We start from the raw sequence: 20,870 nt of genomic DNA on the forward strand, positions 1-20,870 counted from the left end.
ATCACAGCAGCCCCAACAGTAGATTTGCCCACTCCAAATTGATTCCCAACTGACCGGTAGCTGTCTGGCGTTGCAAGCTTCCACAGGGCTATCGCCACTCGCTTCTCAACTGTGAGGGCTGCTCTCATCTTGGTATTCATGCGCTTCAGGGCAGGGGAAAGCAAGTCACAAAGTTCCATGAAAGTGCCCTTACGCATGCGAAAGTTTTGCAGCCACTGGGAATCATCCCAGACCTGCAACACTATGCGGTCCCACCAGTCTGTGCTTGTTTCCCGAGCCCAGAATCGGCGTTCCACAGCATGAACCTGCCCCATTAGCACCATGATGCATGCATTGGCAGGGCCCATGCTTTCAGAGAAATCTGTGTCCATGTCCTGATCACTCACGTGACCGCGCTGACGTCGCCTCCTCGCCTGGTATCGCATTGCCAGGTTCTGGTGCTGCATATACTGCTGGATAATGCGTGTGGTGTTTAATGTGCTCCTAATTACCAAAGTGAGCTGAGCGGGCTCCATGCTTGCCTTGGTATGGCGTCCGCACAGAAAAAAGGCGCGGAACGATTGTCTGCCGTTGCTCTGATGGAGGGAGGGGCGACTGAGGACACGGCTTACAGGGTTGGCTTCAGGGAGCTAAAATCAACAAAGGGGGTGGCTTTACATCAAGGAGTATTTCAGGTAGGACTTCACGGAGGGTTCCAATAATAAATGGTGCACCTAAGTTATTGTTCTTATTGGAACAAGGAGGTTAGCCTGGCCTCTGATTGATACATGGCTAGATTTACCTCGCTGCACCTTCTCTGTGAGTGACTGCAGTGTGACCTAGAGGAATGAGTCCCCTAGACGGGGGAGGAGGCAAATGAGTACAAAACAAATCTGGTCTATTTGTTTTGATCCACTCCATCTATCTTTTACATCTTTGGCTGGCAGCAGACGGTGCAGGACTGCATGCCATCCACATCTCATGGCTGCTCAGCAGAAGATGGTGCAGTAGGACTGCTAGCCATCCTCATCTCTTGCCTGCCCGGCAGAAGATGATGCAATAGGACTGCTAGCAATCCGTAACGCCTGCCTGCTCACCATAAGACAGTTCAATAGGACTGACTGCAGGACTAAAGAGAACGACCTGGTCAAGTCACTCCAAATTTAGTCCCTGCGCCCATGTCTGCCCAGGCGCTCCCAGCCGACGTGGCCAGGAGCACCTCGGACATGACAAGGACGGCTACCAGTCGTACTGTACCGTCTGCTGCCACAAGGCAATGGGTTGCTGCTACTGTGTAGCAATGCCGTACCGCGTCTGCCAGCACCCAGGAGACATACGGTGACGGTTACCTGAGCGGGCTCCATGCTTGCCGTGGTATGGCGTCTGCACAGGTAACTCAGGAAAAAAGGCGCGAAACGATTGTCTGCCCTTGCTTTCACGGAGGGAGGGAGGGAAGGGGGGCCTGACGATATGTACCCAGAACCACCCGCGACAATGTTTTAGCCCCATCAGGCATTGAGATCTCAACCCAGAATTCCAATGGGCAGCGGAGACTGCGGGAACTGTGGGATAGCTATCCACAGTGCAACGCTCCGGAAGTTGACTCTAGCCTCGGTACTGTGGAAGCACTCCGCCGAGTTAATGCACTTAATGCACTTAGAGCATTTTCTGTGGGGACACACACACTCGAATATATAAAACCGATTTCTAAAAAACCGACTTCTATAAATTCGACCTTATTCCATAGTGTAGACATACCCTGAGTGGTGTAGTTAAACCGACCTAAATCCCCGCGCAGACAGCACTAGGTCAATGGAACAATCCTTGGGGAGGTGGACTATCTACACCAATGGGCGAACCCCTCCTGTCGGCATAGGTAGCGTCTACACTGAAAGGCTACAGCAGTGCAGCTGTGCCACTGTAGCGTTTTAAGAACAGACAAGCCATCAGTCCCCTGTCTGAAAAATGGGAATAATACTTCCCTAGCTCACAGGGGTGCGTGCGGCTTTGTTCATTATCTGTAAGGTTGTGTAAGAGCCTTGTACGAAAAGCATGACAGCAGCGCAAAGTCTGTTCTCTCATAGACATTGAGACCCTTTAAACTGTTACACTTAAGACTCAGTAAAGAGGCTACTTGAGTCACAAAAGACCTGCATACCCCTAAACATAAAAGGAAGCAGGGTAGCAAAAAATAAAGCAGGACAGGCTGATTGCAATATTCAAGAAGTTATTCGCGCCAAACAAATATCATTCAGAAAACTGAAACCCAACCCTAGGGAAGACACTTGTATTTTGAATCTCTTAAATTTTCCTGGTTAAGAAATGCTTTTCTCTGCTTGAATTCTGTGAAATGTTTCTAGATACCGCCCTAGCTGAACGGCGGGGCCTGTAACTTGCTGTGACCTTGCAAAACCCCCCACGCTCTTTTCACCCTGCTGTCAGCGTGGCGGGGGTGCCTTTTGCCTTCCACACGCAACTGTCTGAGCGGGGATGGCTCCAGAAATGCTGCCCCCGCGCTCCCAAAGGGCTCCGGAGACCCGCCCCAGAGGCTTAGAGAGTAACCACGGCTCGGGCCCGAAGACACGAGCAGCGCGGCCGCCGCCGGAGACCACGCGCACCCCCCAGCCCCCGGCTCCCCGCCCCTCTGTACCGCACCACGCACCGCTGCCCGGTCCGCCCCCTTCCCCCCCTCGCCCATCAAAACATGTGACTGGTGGGCAGCCCCTCCTTCTGGCCAATGAGAGCGAAGGGCAGCGGGCTTCCGTTCCCAGCTCCGCGAGCCGGAACTTCCGGTTTCCCCCGTCCCGGGCTGTGACTGCGCCGCCGGGGCCCCTCTCCTGCGTGCACGTGACAGGCAGCTCCCGCGCGCCGGCCTCCCCCCCCCCGCGCCCGGCTCCGCGCGGCCCCACACCGGCCTCCTTCCCCCCCCCCCCCGCGGCAGCTCCCGCGCCCGGCCCCGCACCGGCCTCCCCCCCCCCGCGGCAGGATGGTGCGGAAGCTGAAATTCCACGAGCAGAAGCTGCTGAAGCGGCTGGACCTGGTGAGCTGGGAGGCGGCCTCGGGGAACCTGGCCGAGCTGCGGGTGCTGCGGCGCTACCGCCTGCAGCGCCGCGAGGACTACACCCGCTACAACCAGCTCAGCCGGGCCGTGCGGGAGCTGGCGCGCCGCATCCGCGACCTGGGCGAGGCCGACGCCGCCTTCCGGGCCCGCTGCACCGCCGCGCTGCTGGAGAAGCTCTACGGGCTGGGGCTGGTGAGCTCCAAGCACTCGCTGGAGCAGTGCGAGCGGGTCTCGGCCAGCGCCTTCTGCCGCCGCCGCCTGCCCTGCCTGCTGCTCCGGCTCCGCATGGCCCAGAAGCTGCGCGACGCCGTCACCTTCATCGAGCAGGGACACGTGCGGGTGGGGCCCGAGGTGGTGACCGACCCCGCCTGCCTGGTGACCCGGGCCATGGAGGATTTCATCACCTGGACCGATTCCTCCCGCATCCGCCAACACGTGCTGAACTACAACCAGGAGAGGGATGACTTCGACCTGGCCTGCTAGGAGAGCGGGGCCCCCGGGGGCCCTGCTGGCTAATAGGCTCCACCAGCCTGCGAAGAGACTCTGGACCCAGATATGCTGCTCCTCCATGCCACTGGGAGTGGGGCTTGACCTGCATGTGCTGCCCTGGCCCAGTTGTTCTGTGTACCACCTCCCCCTGCAAAGGGATTCCTGGCTCAGATGGGCCTTGTCTGGTACTACCCACCTCCTCTGTGAAGAGATTCATAGCCCATATGGGCTGAGCCCCAGTACCACCCACCTCCTCTGCAAAGGGGCTACTGGCTCAGTTGTGCCACCCTGCCTGCTTCCTACCACCTCCCTGTGAAGGGACTCCTGGCTCAGATGGACTGAGCCCAGTACCACCCACTTCCTGTAGCAAGGGACTTCTGGCCAGCTGGGCTACTAAGCAGACGTCATAAGTCACTCTCCGCAAGCCTCTGTCTCCTCTGTGACATTGTACCCTCCTGCTGCAAAGACCATTAGCAGAACAGGCAGAACGGTGTTGTTCTGTTGTCACCATCAGAGGGCCATCTAGAAGGAACTAATGAACAAATGCTCTCCTAGCCAGGAAAACCATGTAGAGGGCAACTGAAGATTTAAATTTTGTTGCTCAAATGTGGTGTTGGAAGAGATACAGGTTTTATACTTTTGCCTTGTCAAGGGGCTTGTCTCTCACAATAGTCACTCTTTCAAAAATAAATCAATAGGGATAGTTCTGTTTTCAGAATTCAGCTTCGCTAGTTATGCTAACATTGTAATCAGCAGCAATACCTAAAATAGTCCTCATGACTTTCTCACGTTTAATAAAGCTGAAATTACTTTTCTTAGAGCATTCATTTGATTTCTTTAAAGCAAGACCTGAGCTGTCTTTCCCTGTAGTATTTTTTTTCTCCTGCCCTAAAGTAATAAAATTGAATGTTATTGTTTCACTTTTGAACTGGAACAGGCACTTAACCAATAATTTAAACCAAACTACATTTTAAATGGTTCATTATTATTTTTTTTCTGTGGATTTTCAGGCACCTGGCCTAGGTATATTCTGTCTTCATCATGGTCACAAGTATATTTCCTGTTGTCTTTATTGTTGATGTTTTGCTGCATAGTATCTATTACATCTTGTGGATTTATTGTTTATGGTAGTGCTACTTATGTGCTAGGCATTTTGCCCTAAGGAGCTCAGAAAGTTAAATCTTCTCTTTAGAAGGGTGAAGGCCTTTTCTATACTGAAGAGTTTTGCTGGTATAGCTGTGTCGGTTAGTGTGGAGAAAAAAAATCGGACATAACTATGCAGTCAAACAAGGGCTTTTGCTGGTATAGCTTATTTTGTTTGGGGACTGGTAGGAACTGGCCTTGTTACTAGGAAGTAGAAATAAACCAGCAGATCTTTTCTAGTGTGGATAAGGCCTTAAACTGAATAACGTGCATGCTTGTGACCTAAGGCACTTACATGTCCATTTCTGTAGTGTCTGGGCATCTTTTATTTATCCTCAGCTCTGCAGCAAGGTGGGAGAAGTATGAGCATACGCATTTTACGGAAGGGAAACTGAGGCACAGAAGGACTAAGGGTCTTTCCTATCTTCACACAAGAAGTCTGTTACAGAGCAGGGAATTGGACCCAGGAGGCCTGAGTTCTAGGCTAGTGCTTCAGAACTGCCCCATGCCGCCTCTCACATATTCATTATCACTTGCAATACAAGTTTCACACATGGATCATGGGATTAGAGTGGAATACTGGCAACACAGTGCTATCGCTGTTGTGGAACTTGAGTTGCAATTCTTCAATACTGGTGTGGTTGGAAAGTTGAGTTTAGGCTTAGCTCCCTGCTGATAGGGGTTAATGCATCGGTAGATGGTGAGGGAATCCAGCTGAACAAAAGCGTACTTTAAAAGTAGGTGGCAGAGTGAACGCCGCTGCCACTTTACCAAGTTTAAATCTAGTGAATTTCAAACTGAGTTAAAAGTATCTTCACTTTGCTCTCCCTGACAATTTTTGTGGCTTATAACCTTAAATAGCTTAAAGACTAAAGGAAATCATAAAGTTGTCTTCAGTACATGCTGTTAAATCCACAACATGAAACTGACAAGGGAAATATATTTTCCTTTTATCACACTGTAGCACAGGTAGATGCTACTGTGTATTTTTTTTGTTTGTTTTTTGTTTTTAAAGCTGCTGCCCCTTTAATGATAAAAGGGGGAGTTATTAAATGAGAAATACTATATATATTTTAGTAGCATGGATGTAACTATATTTTTCTGCCAACCAGATTGTAAGTCATTCATAATTTTGAGAAAATATCTTATCTAGGATGATACTAATGCCTATTTTTAAAAGAATAAACCTGAAACAAACTGAGAAGTGCTTTGAAAATCTTAAACCTAACCATGTGAAAAAGAGGTGAGTGGGTAGTTACCCAGGAAAACTTTGGGTCACTAATACTTTATGCCATGAAGGAATTTTAAACTTTTCCTCTACTGAAGTAGCTATTCTTCAGTGATACTGGTATACTGGTGGCATGGAGTTTGACGAAAAGGAGCAAAGCATGTAAAGCAATGCATAAATAGCAAGGTTGTGATCTATCTTTTGCCTACCAAGCAGGCAAGGAGACAGTGTATGGCAAAGGAACTAATGGTATGACCTCCTTATCTCTGGTCAGCACTAACATGCTAAAATGCTGGAAGTTTTCATGGCTGTGTGCTCTCCTGATGATATACAGTGATGTGGTGCCAGGACTCTGACATAGAGATATTTTCCTCTTAGTTTTGCTGTTTTAACCCTTTGAAAATTAGCTGCTCTCTGTACGTCACACAGGGTCTAGCTAACAAATGTCCTGGGTTTCTTGCTGCTGATGTGGGGTTGTTTAGATAGGGAGGAACTGGGTCTGGTTTCATGCCTGCTGTAAGTCCCTTTCTCCCACCTGCTACCACTTCTGGTTTTTTTTAGGAACCTTCCACATTCCACCCTCACTCTCTGTCACGCACCGTCCCCTTTTGCTTCAGGTTCCCAACTACTTCCAGAAGCTGGGAGCTGCTGCCAACTGGGGAGTTGGTATGCACTGCTATTACAGAGCATGCACAGCACATGTGAGCTCCTCAGCAGGACTGTAGGAGGAGAGGCATCTCAGGAAGGAGGACATAGGGGCCCTTTGCCAAGGAGAAGAGGTACCTGGCACAAAATCCCTCAGGCCCAAGTGGTGAGGATGAACATGTGCTCATTGTCCTATGGGTTAAACCATAGGTAGATTTAAAAATAATGAAAAACCAACCCTCCATAACTTATAGTAAAGATTCTAACTGGTGACTGAAGAGAAGTTTGACTTTAGAAGCACTGTGAGTTGAGTATCTTTGATAAATCCACGTACCGAGTAAGCTCCAGAGTTGAATCTATAACCTCTTTTTTTACACCACTGACTTATGAATGTTGCAAACTGCTGGTTAAACTGGACACTGAAATGAGTAAAGCCGTTGACAATAATTCTAGTCTTAGCAAGACTCTCACATTAATAATTAGTTTTTGTAGCTGACCTTACTGAAAAATAAGTTGAATGCAAATTGGCACTAATAAGCTACCCACAGCTTTCAAATTGACTAGGAACTGCCTAGTTACATTTTTCTTTCCCAGAGGGGAACTGAGCAAACCAAAATTAATATGTGAAATTGTAGCCATGCCAGAAAAGGGTACATGTATTTTTGGACATAATTGTAAGCCTTTCTTTGAAATTTCATAAAGATCATTAAATGTGCCAGTAGACTCTATTCTTTATGTTCCTTCTGGATGACCTTAAAAACAAAAGTTTACAATGAAACCACAGATAGTTAAATGGATGCTAATTTCAATTTATAGAAATATATATGTATATAATAAACATGGTACTAAAGATTTCTATTTTCAAATTTCTTTCTGCTCCTTTAACCACGGCTACAAAGGAAGTTGGTGTTGGAGCTGGAGTAAACTTCAAAAACTCCAAAAATTCCTGTGCCTGGACACTAGCCTACATCTCCATTCCAATCCTGACTATAAATAGAAGGGTTTGCACAAATGTTTTAAGCTGGATGGGTAGCATGTTTAAACATAGAATCATAGCATATCAGGGTTGGAAGGGACCTCAGGAGGTCATCTAGTCCAACCCCCTGCTCAAAGCAGGACCAATCTCCAACTAAATCCTCCCAGCCAGGGCTTTGTCAAGCCTGACCTTAAAAACATTCCCCTCTTAGGATGGAAACTTAAACCCAGCAGCACCATGCGAGAGCATGAGAGTCACAAAGTGAAACCTCACAGTCTAATCTTGTTCAAGCTGAGTAGTGTGTGCACTAGTTTGAATAAACTACCATAAATGGCAATGGAACAAACTAGATTTTCAAACTTCTTTTCATTTTAATCAAGATATTAGTAAAACAAGGAATTTTTAAAAATCCTTAAGTGAAAAATGTATTTTTGAGGACTCCAAAAGAGGTGGGGAAAGTAGGAAGCTGTCTTATTGGGATCCAGGAAGTACTAAAGGATCCCCCCCAGCCTAAGAGGGGGGTCCACAGGACCTGGAAAACCAAATAATTATGGGGGACAACTAATGAACAATAGGGACAGGAGTGTGGTCAAAGGGTCAAATAAAGGGAACCGGACGGGGACACCGAGCAGACAACCCTGGACAGCGCCCACTGCTCCTTAAAGGCGTCAAGGGAGTCAGTGGACACAGCCCAGAGGAACTCTGCCCGGAGGCATGAACGGACAGAAGATCAGAAATAGGCCCCGCAGTCACAGGAGACTCCATCGGCCAGCCTCCTCACCCTGATTTTATAGATGGCCACTTTAGCCAGGGCCAGGAGGAGGCTGACCAGGAGGTCCTGTGACTTAGTGGGGCCACAGACAGGGAGTGCATAGATAAGGAGGTGAGGGGAAAAGTGCAACCAAAATCTTAACAAAATACTCGTGAGGAGCTGGAATAGGGGCTGCAGCCTGGCGCACTCCAGGTAGACATGCGCCAGGATTTCCCTCACAACGCAAAAGGGGCAGGTGTCCGGGATTGGAGTGAACCGCGCCAAGTACACGCCCGTACTCACGGCCCCGTGAAGGAGCCACCAACTGATATCCCCGGTGGGCCTCGGGACCAAGGTGGAATATAGGCGAGCCCCCCGGGGCTCCTCACCCTCTAGGGGTGGCAGGAGGTCCCACCACTTTGTGTTGGGGCAGGACGTGAGGGTGAGGACATGAAGGGTGTGGAGCATGAGCGTGTATAGATGTTTCCTTAGCGTGGTCTGAAAACGGACGGGCTGCAGCTCGTGTAGCCGGCTCACAGTGAAGGGGTGGGGGGTTGGTCGGGTCCATGGGGCAGGGGCCCGATGAAAAGGTCTGGAGGGCCTGGCGTGGAGGGTGGGCGGGGCATGCCCTTCCTTAGGATCCGGTCGAGGTAAACCCTAGCAGCGGGCGGCAAAGCGGCCCTCACCTCCTGAAGTACACGCAGGGGAGTATGAGGTCTGGAGAGCCCCATGCGCTGAGCAAGCATCAGGGGCTCCAGCCAGTCTCCCCGGTCGTAGTCCCGGAGGTCTCTGACTCTAGTGACTTCTGCCAGGACCAACCTCTGGCGCACCGAGGGGGACTCCGCCACCTGCACACGGAGCTGGGGGTTGTGTAGCAGGGGCTCCGCGAGGAGATCTTCCCCCACGGAGGCTGCCATGGACCTGGTCGCTGTGAACAGTTTCCAGGTCCAGAGGAGGTCCTGGTAGAAGACCGGCAGCCCGGAGAGGTCTTGCGGAAGACCTCTCGGATGGAGATAAAGGAGCTGCCGGTCATATCAGAGCCCTCGGAAGCGGCGCAGGAAGGCGTGCGCCTGTACACTCAACGCCAGACTACCTGCACCATAAAGGAGCCTCTGCAGGGCCTGGAGGCGGAAGACATGGACCTGAGTGTGGAGACACTTCAGGCCCTGCCCTCCCTCCTCCAGGGGTAGATGGAGAACCCCTGCAGAGACCCAGTGCAGTCCTGACCAGAAGAATTCCAGAATCAATGTCCAGAGGTTACCTAGGAAACCCGGGGCCGGGACCAGAGTGTTGAGCTGGTACCAGAGCATGGACAGGACTAGTTGATTAAGCACCAGTGCCCTCCCTCAAAGGGAGAGACACCAGAGTAGTCCCATCCCTCTCCGGAGCCACTCTACCACCCTGCCCTCTAAACCGTGCCAGTTCTCCGGCGGAGATGGATGCGTGGCAGAAAGGTAAATGCCGAGATAGAGCAGCGGACCTGCGCTCCACCGGATGGCCTGAAGCGTGGGTGGGAGGGAGCTTGCCTGCCACCAGTCCCCTACCACCAAGCCAGAGCTCTTGACCCAGTTGACCCTGGCAGAGGAGGCTGCCGAGTAAATGGCCTGGCAAGCCTCCACCAGCGCCAAGTCGCCCGGGTCCTGGACCACGAGGAGCACATCGTCGGCGTACACCGACAGGACCAGCGCAGCTCCGGCTCCTGCAGTGCCAACCCCGTCAACCTCCTACGGAGGAGACAGAGGAAGGGCTCGATCGCCAGAGCATACAGATGGCCCGAGAGGGGGCACCACTGCCATACTCCTCGCCCGAAGCTGACCAGGGTCCAGTTGAGCCTGACCAGACACTCTGCGGAAGCATACAGCACCTGGAGAAAACCCACAAACTGGGGTCTGAAGCCAAATGCTCGCAGAGTGCTCAGGAGATACCTGTGATCCACCCTGTCGAACACCTTCTCCTGATCCAGGGACAGGAGTGTGAACAACAGACCATCCCTACACCCGAGTTCCCAGAGGTCCCAGACCAGATACAGGTTGTCGAAGATGGTGCGGCCCAGGACGGTGTAGGTCTGGTCTGGGTGGATCACGTCCGCCAGCACGGATCCTAGCCGCAGCGAGATGGCTTTCGCTACGACCTTGTAGTCCATGCTGAGGAGCGAGACGGGACGCCAATTTCGTAAATCGCGGAGGTTCCCCTTCTTCGGCAATAAGGCGAGCGCGGCTCACCTGCATGAAAGAGGGAGGACCCCACTCTGCAAAGACTCGGCCTAGACGGTGACTAGGTCTGGGCCGAGGATGTCCCAGAACACTTGGTAGAACTCCACGGTCAGCCCGTCCATGCCCGGAGATTTATTGGTGGGCATGCGGTGGAGGGCTTCCGAGAACTTGGCCACAGTGAGAGGCAGCTCTAGCCGGTCTCAGTCGCCCGCGCTGACCGTCAGGAGTTCGTCCCAGAGCACTCTGCAAGTGTTAGGATCGGTCAGATCTGGGGAGAAGAGGCCTGCATAGAAGGCCCTGGCCCTCCCGCACATCTCTGCCGGATCCATGAGGGGCGTGCTGTCCTCTGCTAGGAGGCAGGTGACGTGCTTCTTGGCCCCCTCTTTTTCTCCAGTGTGTAAAAGAAGCGGGAGTCACGATCCATCTCTCGAAGGAGGCGGATGCGGAATCGAACAAAGGCACCCCGGGCCCAATGGTCCTCAAGGGCCCGGAGCTCCTTCCGCTTCTCCCGGCACGCCCTGGAGAGGGATGGATCCTTGGGGCTGGCGGCCAGATGCCTCTCCAGCTCTAAGACCTCCCGTTCCAACTGTCCTATCGCTGCATCCCTCCGTCGGCTGGCGCCCCGGGAGTAGTCATGGCAGAAGAGCCGGGCGCGCACCTTCCCCAGGTCCCCCCCACCACCGCTGCCCTCGCCAGGCCAGCCAGTTCTCTTTGTGGTGGCAGGGAGCTGTAGTTGCCAGAACCCTACTTATAGGAGGAAGGGCGCAATTGTGCTATAACATCTACCCAAGCAACTCCTGGTGATGCCCTGGGGAATTGTAGGTGTCTATCTGGAGGGCAGAGTTAAACACTGAAAGATGATGGTGGTACTTCAGTGGTCACAGTATGTTGGGGGGAGCTTCCCAATCAGCCTGAATCCCACAGGAAAAACCCTCATGTCATCTTCCAACACCTTTCTGTGGCGGAGTTAGTAATAAATGGGGGACTGGAAATCCTTAACTTTGGTGGCATTTGTGAGCATCAGTCTGTTTCATTATCATCATACTACTTCTTTGAACCTTTCTTCTAAGCACCCCTGCACTCCTTGCAAATGTGTTACATATTAATCCTATTTTATAGATGGAGAAACTGAGGCAGAGAGACTAAATCCCCAATGCTGTAGCCAGTTAAATTAATCTGAAGAGCAATTATTTCTAACTGATTTCCCCAGAAAGACTCTGTGTGATGTGGGAACGGTACTGTGGTCCCTTAGCTGCTGCTTCAGAAAGTAAAGGCCCAATACTGTACTTTGTTTCAGTATATCCTGCCACTTATGTGCATGTGCTCAGGGCATACACAATGTGTGAGATGTATCTGAAGGTAGATGAGCCCCCAACTCTAACTCTTCCTTGGATCATATATATGGGCATACTATAAAAACTGCACTGTATAAATGTGCTATGAAGAATGTCTTCTAGCTTCCAAAAAAATAACAAACTATGCACAACAGCAACATACCAAAATATCAGTTACTAGTCAAAGGAAATGGTAATAAGCAGATAAACTTCAAGCGTTGTTTGCAAGGGGTTTTCTGTATGTGAACCAATCATGTTGATACTTAAGTAAATGGAGAGTAAGTTTGTGGCACTGCAGAGGAGGAGATACATAGTTAAAGGAAGTAAGTGAGCAGAAAAACAACCACCCTGACCTTGATTTGATCAGTGCTTCCTTTCAGTATATTTTAAGGTGCTAGACTTTGCATTATGCTGACAAGGGCCTTTCTTTGGTAATGTTTGACTGAAGTGACACTTTGTTATAGGCATCTCCTAGTTTAATGCTCTCTTGCCCACTATTAGATGTGGGTCTGAAGTTAGGAGGAATAGTGAGTGTACAGATGTATAATATAGGGCAACATGTCTGCAGCTAAATGCCATGCAGCAGAGCATTGGGTAAGAAGAGGAATTAGTGGAGTAAGTGCAGAAAGGAGAGAGCTGGGGAAAAGTAGGGAGGAATGTCAATTGGCATCAGACACAGGAGGAACCAGAATGCTGCTTATCACATAATTTTCCATGTTAACCACTCCTGCAATTTCAGTGGTGGCAAACCACTGCCCACCCATATGGAGGGCCTCAGGGAAATGGTCACAAGAGCCCAGTTGAAAGGAGCAGAGAGAAGTCAGGGAGGCCTCTCCTTTATGTATTCAATACATATATGATGGTAACTATTCATTTCTAAACTCCCAAGGGCTAGATCCAAAGCTAGAGTGAATCAGCACTGACCAGTGGAGCTGAATCAGCTGAGGGTCTGGTCTCACTTGGCCACTTTAGGCCTCCTCTTGTAGTTCTCTCATACGTAAAACTCCCATAGGTTCCAGTGAGAATTACATCTATGTCAGAGCAGCAGGATCAGGCCCTAGATGTGATTATCATTAGATGCTCCCTTGCCTGTTTATTTCTATGATGTATGCCAGCTACTCAGTTTGTTATGGACAAGAGGGACAATCATCAATATTAGTGAGTGACCCTGACCACAAGGAAGTTTATAAACATAGGCTACAGTGGCGCAATGCAATTTAGTGTCTGTGACTGGCCCAGGCACGACATTAACTTGCTCCAAAGTCTGTTACACAGATGAATGAGTTCCCCAGTCCCTGAGATCTTTAAAGCATGTGACCCACCTAAAGTGTAGGATGCAAAACAGCTGCAGCAAAGGAAGCTGGAAACAAGAATTTGATTTTGAAACAGTGTATAGGAATGCATGCTGCACTTTATTACAGCCTGTCATGAGTCAGCACTGCTAATGTCAGGCCTGAGTTAGGATTGCAAATATAAAAGATAAAGGTACATGTGGGGCTAAAGTAAGAGACCTCCGTGCAAATTAACTTGTGAGCAGCCTCCTCCCCACTCCAGTAACTGGAAACCTCTCACACTTTAGGGGGGGTAGGATTGGAAAGTTATATCTTTAATCAAACTCTGTCAGTTTTTCTGACCTTGGCCCTGCCCATAACCTCCACTCAGGATGTTGTATTATTAGGAAGGCTGACAGAGAGGAAGAGTTTAGTCAGAGAGATTAAATATTTACTCATGGATGAGTGGTGAATAAGACTGAGGGAGCCTGATGACACAGAATGTCCTTACGCCAAAGGCTTTCGTATTGTGGGGACCATGCACAACTGAGCGAAATACAAAAGGGCTGCTCTAGGCACCAAGTCTGGTAAACAGTAAGACTTTGCACTTCTATAGCAACTTCTAGCTGATGTTTGAAAACATCTTACACAAAGTGACTAAATTAAGCCTGCATATGTCTTTGGCAGCCGTCACTGTAGCATCAAACTCCACAAGGAAAAGCAAGATTGTACAGATGGGAATATGGGGCTTCGAAAGGCTGTGACTTGCCCAGGGTCATACTGTAAATGTTTGCCAGAGCCAGGAATTAAACGTGTAATTCCCAGTTGGATGCGTTTACTTGGAAAGCATCTTTCTGCCCCTTGGAAGCAGTTTCTGCCCCTCACCCTTCTTTACAGTGTAACAAAATATAACTCCCCCTTTGGCACAAGGGTTCCTTACATTAATGCCTCTTTAATAGAAAAATACCTGAAAATTCAGTATTTTCCACTGAATGCATCCAATGAAGTGAGCTGTAGCTCACGAAAGCTTATGCTTAAATAAATTTGTTAGTCTCTAAGGTGCCACAAGTACTCCTTTTCTTTTTGGTTTCAATGTTAATAAGACACAACAGAGGGCCAGATTCTGAGCTGGTGTAAATCAGCCTAGGTCTACTGAGGATCTGCCACCACAGCCATAAAGCTACATCATTACACTCCTTCAAATTGCTCCTTAAAACTCTCTTTTGCCCTGATGTCTACTGAAATCTGACAATGGCTAGGCAGCTGACCTGCTGACACCACTGTTTATCATGCTGACCAGTATTGTCTCATTGTTTCCTTGTGTTTTCCCCCCTGTCATTTACATCCATCAGCTGTCTCTTGTCTGGAATTTAGATTGGAAGCTCGTATTTTTGTTCTGTGCTTGTATAGTGCCTCGCACAACGGGGTCCTGATCCCTGAGTGACGTTCAGAGGTACTATGGTATACAAATAATATTATAACTGCTGTAAATCCAGCTGACACCTTAGCCCCTGTTTCTACCTACAGTTGCTTCCTCAGTAACTGCATGTAAACTGTCCACATGCCAGTGCCAGGTGGGGTAGGGTACAAGCTGCTTCGTGCAGAGTTTTGGTGACAATGTAAAGTCCCCCGGATTCCCAGGCTACCTCCCTCTTTATAGACCCCAGAACAAAGTAGTTTCCCCTGGCTCTGGGACGCCTTCATCCACTCTTCCTCCAACTCCCTCCGTACACACACCAGATACAAGCCAAGCCACCTATTCGCCCTCCCAGTCCAACAGGAAGGACTCTCCCCTCCCCCGGCAGGTATGGCACAAGAAATTGGGGTAGCTGAGGGGGAGATGGTGGCACACTGAACCCAGAGGCCCCAGTTAATCACTAAACGCTCCTGATTTGTGACTGCTGGACTAGCCCTGTGGGATGTGGCAAGATGCTAGTCTGTGCAGGGGCAGGGAGGGTGAAATGCAGCTCTGGGGGACATCGGGACAGGGTGAGAAGCTGGGGGACATGCCGCTCTGGGTAGCAGGGTGCGATGAGGAGCCAGTCTGGAGGAGGCGAGATGATAGTCTGAGTAGCGGGGGGGGAAGGGGGCCTGGCATAAGACTCAGCCTCTGGGCAGAGGTCGGGGATCGGGGGTGTGGGGCTAGCCTGGGGAACGCTGGACTGAGAAAGAGGAGCAAGGCAGAGAGACGGCAGCAAGAACCACTGGGCTTAGAACAGAGCCCTTTACAACCTCCTCCCGCCCCGCTCTGGGGCTTTTTCCTTTGCCTCCCTTCTCCCACGCCCCTTACCTCCTGCGCGGGGTCCCCGGGAGCGGCCTGCCCGGGCGAGGGGGAGCTGCGCCCGTCTGCCGCTGTCCTGAGGCAGCCTGGATCCCCGAGACAGTCAGCGCTCCAGCAGACTGCTGCTCGGGGGCTGTTTCTCTTTCTGTCGGCCTCGGCCTCGCTCCCCACAGGAGGGGAGGGACTTGCAACCCTCTTTACACAGCGGGAGCTTTTCCTTCTGCGCCGCGCTCCCGCCCGGCGCCCGGAAAGCCACCGCAGGGCCTCTCCATCGGGACGCTGCGTGTTTCCAGGAGGTTGTGTAACTCAGCGCACATCCCGGAGGCTGGCGCTCACTTACATACCGCCAGGCTGGGGCTCATTTCGTTCCCACTTCTTCAGCCCCGTGGCTGTTTTACAGCTCATCACAAGGGATCCAGTGCTGCCATCAGCCCCAGTGGCACCAGGGCAGCTGAGCACAGGTGCTGGGACCAGGGGGGCTGCCAACCCCCCCCCCCCGGCTTGACGTGGTTTCCATCGTACACAGCAGTGGTTCTCGAACTTTTTATTCCGCAGCTCACTTGAAAATTGCTGAGGGTCTCGGCAGGCCACTTAATGAGCTCTCCAAATGTTGTTTGTATCCTTAGCTAACCATTGTAAAGCCCTTTGGGTAAAAGCGGTGCACAAAAAAACCTTAATAATAATGAACGGGGGTTTTTTTTTGTTCTACAAATAAGAGCGCACAACTCATATTTTAATATCAGTAGTCTGACCTTTCTAATGTGGTGGATGTGCCCTCTGTCCCCTGCTGCGGCAGCCCCCGAGCTGGGGCTGAGAAGGGGGGGGGCTCTCCTCCACCACAGCAGCCACAGGGTTGAGGCTGGGAATGAGGGGCGTCTTTCCCCCGGCAGCCACAGCCCTGGAGCTGGGGAAAGTCGCCTCTTTCTCTGGCCACTGCAGCCCTGCACGTCCCAAATTCCCCCCGCCCCCTCTTCTCAGCCCACTGCCCCCTCCCAACTACCCCCATTCCCCCCAAGGCCGCCACCTCACCTTACATGTGCGTCTTCTCCAGGGTCCAGGCACCTAAATAGTGGAGCCGTGCCTGCGCGGCGCCACTAATTAGGTGGGTGGCCCTTCATTCTCTCGTGTGTGGCCGCCCAGGTGCGCACCTTAGAGGGAACTATCCGCGGACCACCTGAATGGAGCTCGCAGATCACTGGTGGTCCATGAACCAAAGTTTGAGAACCTCTGATATACAGGATTTACAGTTTGGTTCAATGATGCTCAGCACCCCTCCCCCCCATACAAATTGTTCCAGGCCCAGCACCCCTGTGTTGTACCAGATACATGAGTAGGATCTAGCTCTGACACTGAAAGCTCCTTGTGAGAGTGACTTTGAGCCAAATTCTGCTCTCAGCTGCAGGGGTGCTGGAACACTGAACCAAACTGCAAACCCTGCATATGATGGAAACCACTTCAAGCCAGGGGGTTTGGCATGTGAGAAGGGGAGAGCAGGAGCTCCACAGGGTGAACTTCACAGATTTCTGAGACTGCTTCCCTGGAGGGTGGGAGAGGATGTGGCTGCCCAACGCATGTGTGAATATCACTAGGTGTGAACTGCACAGAAAGCTGGCTGAAATCTGAAAGACATTTTTGCTTGAAAACGAGAACGAAGTTTGTAAACATTTTCAGGATTCTAAATTGGTTAGTCTCTAAGGTGCCACAAGTACTCCTTTTCTTTCCACTCCCCCCTGTTTTTCTTACCAGCTGTAGTCCTAAATGAGGGTTGGATCCAACAGAGTATATAGTTTGTATGGTAGAATTTAATGTCTGTAAAAGGTCAGCCCTGGAGACTTGTGTTTATTCAAAAAACAGGTTCAGCAAGGACAATAGCAGGGTTGGAGAGGTGGGGGAGGGGAATACAATACATGTGACATCAGTGCTGCGGAAACCCTGAAACCAATAAAAAGAAAAGGAGCACTTGTGGCACCTTAGAGACTGACAAATTTATGTGAGCTAAGGTGCCACAAGTGCTCCTTTTCTTTTTGCGGATACAGACTAACACGGCTGCTACTCTGAAACCTGAAACTAATGACACTTTTGTGACTTCCTATGGCAACAACATATGACTTTTTTTAGATGCACCCTAAACACCTAGATCTTATCTCGCACTTTTCATCAGTAGTTCTCAAAGTATTTTACAAAGGCGGTCAGTATCATTATCCCCATTTTATATATGGGGAAACTGGGGCATCAGACATCATATGAAGGAACCACATGGATACAGTGGAGTTCAAATAACTGTGTTGACTCACTTTCTACAACATGCGCAGCCCAGCTATATAAATACACACTGCTCTGACAAGGTTCTGGTCGCTTCTGAAACACAGAAGACAGCAAGGGCCATTAAAGAAGTGGTTCTCAATCTTTTTGAGCTCAGGACCCATTTGTAAACCTTGATGGCCCGTTGTGACCCAGAGACCCTCCAAGATGCCCCCAGCCTGATTTCCCCCTGAACCCTCATCTTAGCTGGGAGCTAAGATTCCAGATGCTCTGGCCAGATGTGAACAGCTGGGTAACCCTTCACTGGCAGTTGGGGGGGGGACACGACAGTGAGCTGAGAACCCCCCCAAAATACACAGCCCCCCATATGATCCATGGGGGTCACAGGGTAAGGGTGAAGTGGGGATATGGGGCCTAATCTTGTTGACTTGGTTTTACCCTGTCACCTTTTCCCTGTCCCTTTCAGTTGGTGCAAAGCTCGGCTGAGCTGTGAAAGTCTGCTCATATCAGGGATTGTTATCAGAAAGACCATTAGCCTATATAAGATATTACCTCACACACCTCGCCTCTCTAATTAGCAGGGCCAATCGGGGGCGGGGGAGGGGGGAGGCAGGAGGGCCATTTGGCCTTGGCCTCAAGCTCAAAGGGGCCCTCAAATTTAGACACTTGTTAATTTTTTGGCATTTGATAAGTTTTGCAACTTGTTTTTATGCGCATCCCTATTGGACCAAAATGTGACACACTCTCTCAGCTTAGAGCTGCAAATTTAAGCAAATAAGAGATGTGTTTTGGTGAAAGACATAATTTTTTTGTTAACTGATATAGATTTTGTCCTATTAAAGAGTTAAAAATGTTCATAAATATTAATAAAAAGGTATCAGTTCTGATGGCACAAGATTAGATCGTGATGAATGTGTCCTCTCAGATAAGCTGATTATATAAACAAACCAGTACTAGTGGCTGGTGCTGGATCATGTGCATGTTGAAAGATACAGAATTGTTACATTTTAGTGTTTTTATAGTTTTACGTCTAGTTGACTAAGGAATTATTTATGTTTGAGAATTCCTCATTATTATCTTCATATGGTAGCTAAAAGAGGTGACTGGTTGGTTGGTTGAACCCTAGCTTGGTAGCTTGGCCATCATCATAGGCTTTCATAGTCTATAGGCCAAGATTCAAGCTAAAATTTGTGAGGACGATCTTGTACAGTGAGTTTCATGAGGACACATGTTTGAAATTTTTGGACATTATTCCTCTCTCTGTATCTGTGTCTGTGTTCACTATATATATGTCATCCCTTTGTCTTCAGCTCAGCCTGTTATATTATACCTTGCGTGCTTGAGTTTTGATTCAGTGATAAGGATAATAACCTGTCTGACTGTTTCATTTTGTGTTCTTAATTAGTATTCCTTTGTTTTAAGTCTTTTCAGCATTTGTGTACCATTCAGCATTTGTGTACATGTTTACAGTAGAAGATTTCAAGTGTAGATAAGCTATTTATTTACAGCAGAATATTTCAAGTGTGGATAGGCTACATATTGGCCAGATAGATCACTATGAAGAGGAGATTTGAAAGTGGTGCAAGCAAAAGACGGCAAAAACAACTGAGTGAAGTGGCAACTAAGAGCTCAAAGCCAATAACTTCATTTCTCAAACCACTGGAAAACACACCTTACCCAACAAACAATGCTACCGATAATGAAAACTCCGCAACTGCAAGAGGTGATATTTCAGTGCCAATACCTGAACATGAGGACAGTAGTCGAGAAGGAGATGTGCCAGCAGTAACAGATGCAGCAGAAGATCCTGTGTAGAATCAAGAAACTCAACAGCAACAGAAAGATGTAGATCTTACACAGCAAGAGCAATTCATGAGTACTACAGGTTTGATTGTGACTGACATTGGAATTATTGACAAGAGCAATGCTGCCCAAATGCAATCTTTTCTTCAAGTTAGTTGTTTTGAAATTGCAAGTAAGAGTCCATGAGATGCTGATAATCATGCTTTCCCTACTCATTTGCTGACAAAAACTCTTCCAAATGGTGAGATCACCAATACATTAGAGACTAGAGACTGGTTATGCTAGAGTACGGAGACTGGTTATGCTGGAGTACGGAAAAACAATCTCTGTACTGTGCACCCTGCTTCATTTTGAACAAAAGTGCTGCAAATGAATCAGTTCTCTCTGATCAATCACGATGGAGCATCAACAGAGGTTGGAGGAAGTTGAAAAACCGAATACCATCAAATGAGAGTTCAACGTCACAGAAAGAAAACTATGTTGCATGGAAATCAGCCAGTAGGGCAGCATAAGCTGAAAGTTCAGTTGAGAATTTACTCTTGACTGAACTCTCTACAGAAACTAATAACTGGAAAAAACTTCTTGAGCATATCCTGAATGTCATCCTTTTTCTTTCTGTGTAGGGATTGGCTTTCTTTGGTTCCAGTCAATGTATTGGTGATTGTGCAAATGGAAACTTTCTGGGCATAGTTGAGCTCCTCAGCAAATATGACCCCCTTTTATCAGAGCATGTTAAACATGTTCAAGAATCGCAAGAGAGTCAAAAGCGCATGCAAGTCCATTATCTCTCCACATGCATACAAAACGCGTTTATTGAGCTATTTGCGTCATTCGAAAAAACAACAATTCTTGATGAGATTTGAAATGCCAAGTATTTTTCAGTAATTGTCGATGCCAGTCCAGATTGTTCTCACAAGGAACAAACTACTATGGTTATTCGATATGTTAAGATTGTAGACAGCTCAAAATTTTCAATTGAAGAAAGGTTTATTTTGTTTGATAATTTCACGGGAAAAACTGGAAAAGAAACTGCTGCTCCAGTACTAGCAGTTCTAGAAGGTTTTAAGTTAGATTTTCAAGTCTGCATTGGTCAAGCCTATGACAGTGGATCTAATATGGCTGGGAAGTACGAAGGCGTACAAGCAGTTCTGCATGAGCATAATTCAGACTGTATTTTCTCCAGCTGTGGAAACCACACACTAAACCTTGTAGGTGTTGACTGAGCTCAATCATGCAAGGAGGCAATTACTTACTTTGGAACTGTTCAGCAAATGTACAATCTCTCCAGTAGCCATCCACAAAGGTGGGAAATTCTGAAACAATATCTTCCTGTTTCACTGCATGGGATGTCCAAAACTAGATGGTCTGCCTGGATTGATGGTGTTCAACCAGTTGCACAGCATTTGAATTCAGTGAGAAAGGCTTTAAATGACC

The 20,870-nt window shown here is 49.0% G+C and overlaps 2 protein-coding genes across 7 annotated transcripts in view; one reads left to right on the top strand and one right to left on the bottom strand.

The window, feature by feature from the left end:
- The window catches only part of PLA2G7 (phospholipase A2 group VII), a 48,735-nt gene that overhangs the window by 21,701 nt on the left and 6,164 nt on the right, over window positions 1-20,870 (bottom strand). Inside the window, exon 1 of one of the 6 annotated variants that reach the window (XM_074947483.1) lies at window positions 15,381-15,836. The exons of 3 other annotated variants lie outside the window; for them this stretch is intronic. The gene's annotated coding sequence lies outside the window, so the exon portion shown is untranslated. Of the gene's footprint in view, window positions 1-3,016; window positions 3,342-15,380; window positions 15,837-20,870 lie in introns of those variants that run through there. 2 more of the 6 variants (XM_074947488.1, XM_074947487.1) reach the window with 2 other exon arrangements.
- IMP3 (IMP U3 small nucleolar ribonucleoprotein 3) lies at window positions 2,966-7,321 on the top strand. The gene has a single exon (XM_074947490.1). The coding sequence runs from the start codon at window positions 2,966-2,968 to the stop codon at window positions 3,521-3,523; it is 558 nt and encodes a 185-aa protein (XP_074803591.1). The 3' UTR covers window positions 3,524-7,321.

This window comes from Natator depressus, chromosome 3 (assembly GCF_965152275.1).
Source record: "Natator depressus isolate rNatDep1 chromosome 3, rNatDep2.hap1, whole genome shotgun sequence".
NCBI lineage: Eukaryota > Metazoa > Chordata > Testudines > Cheloniidae > Natator > Natator depressus.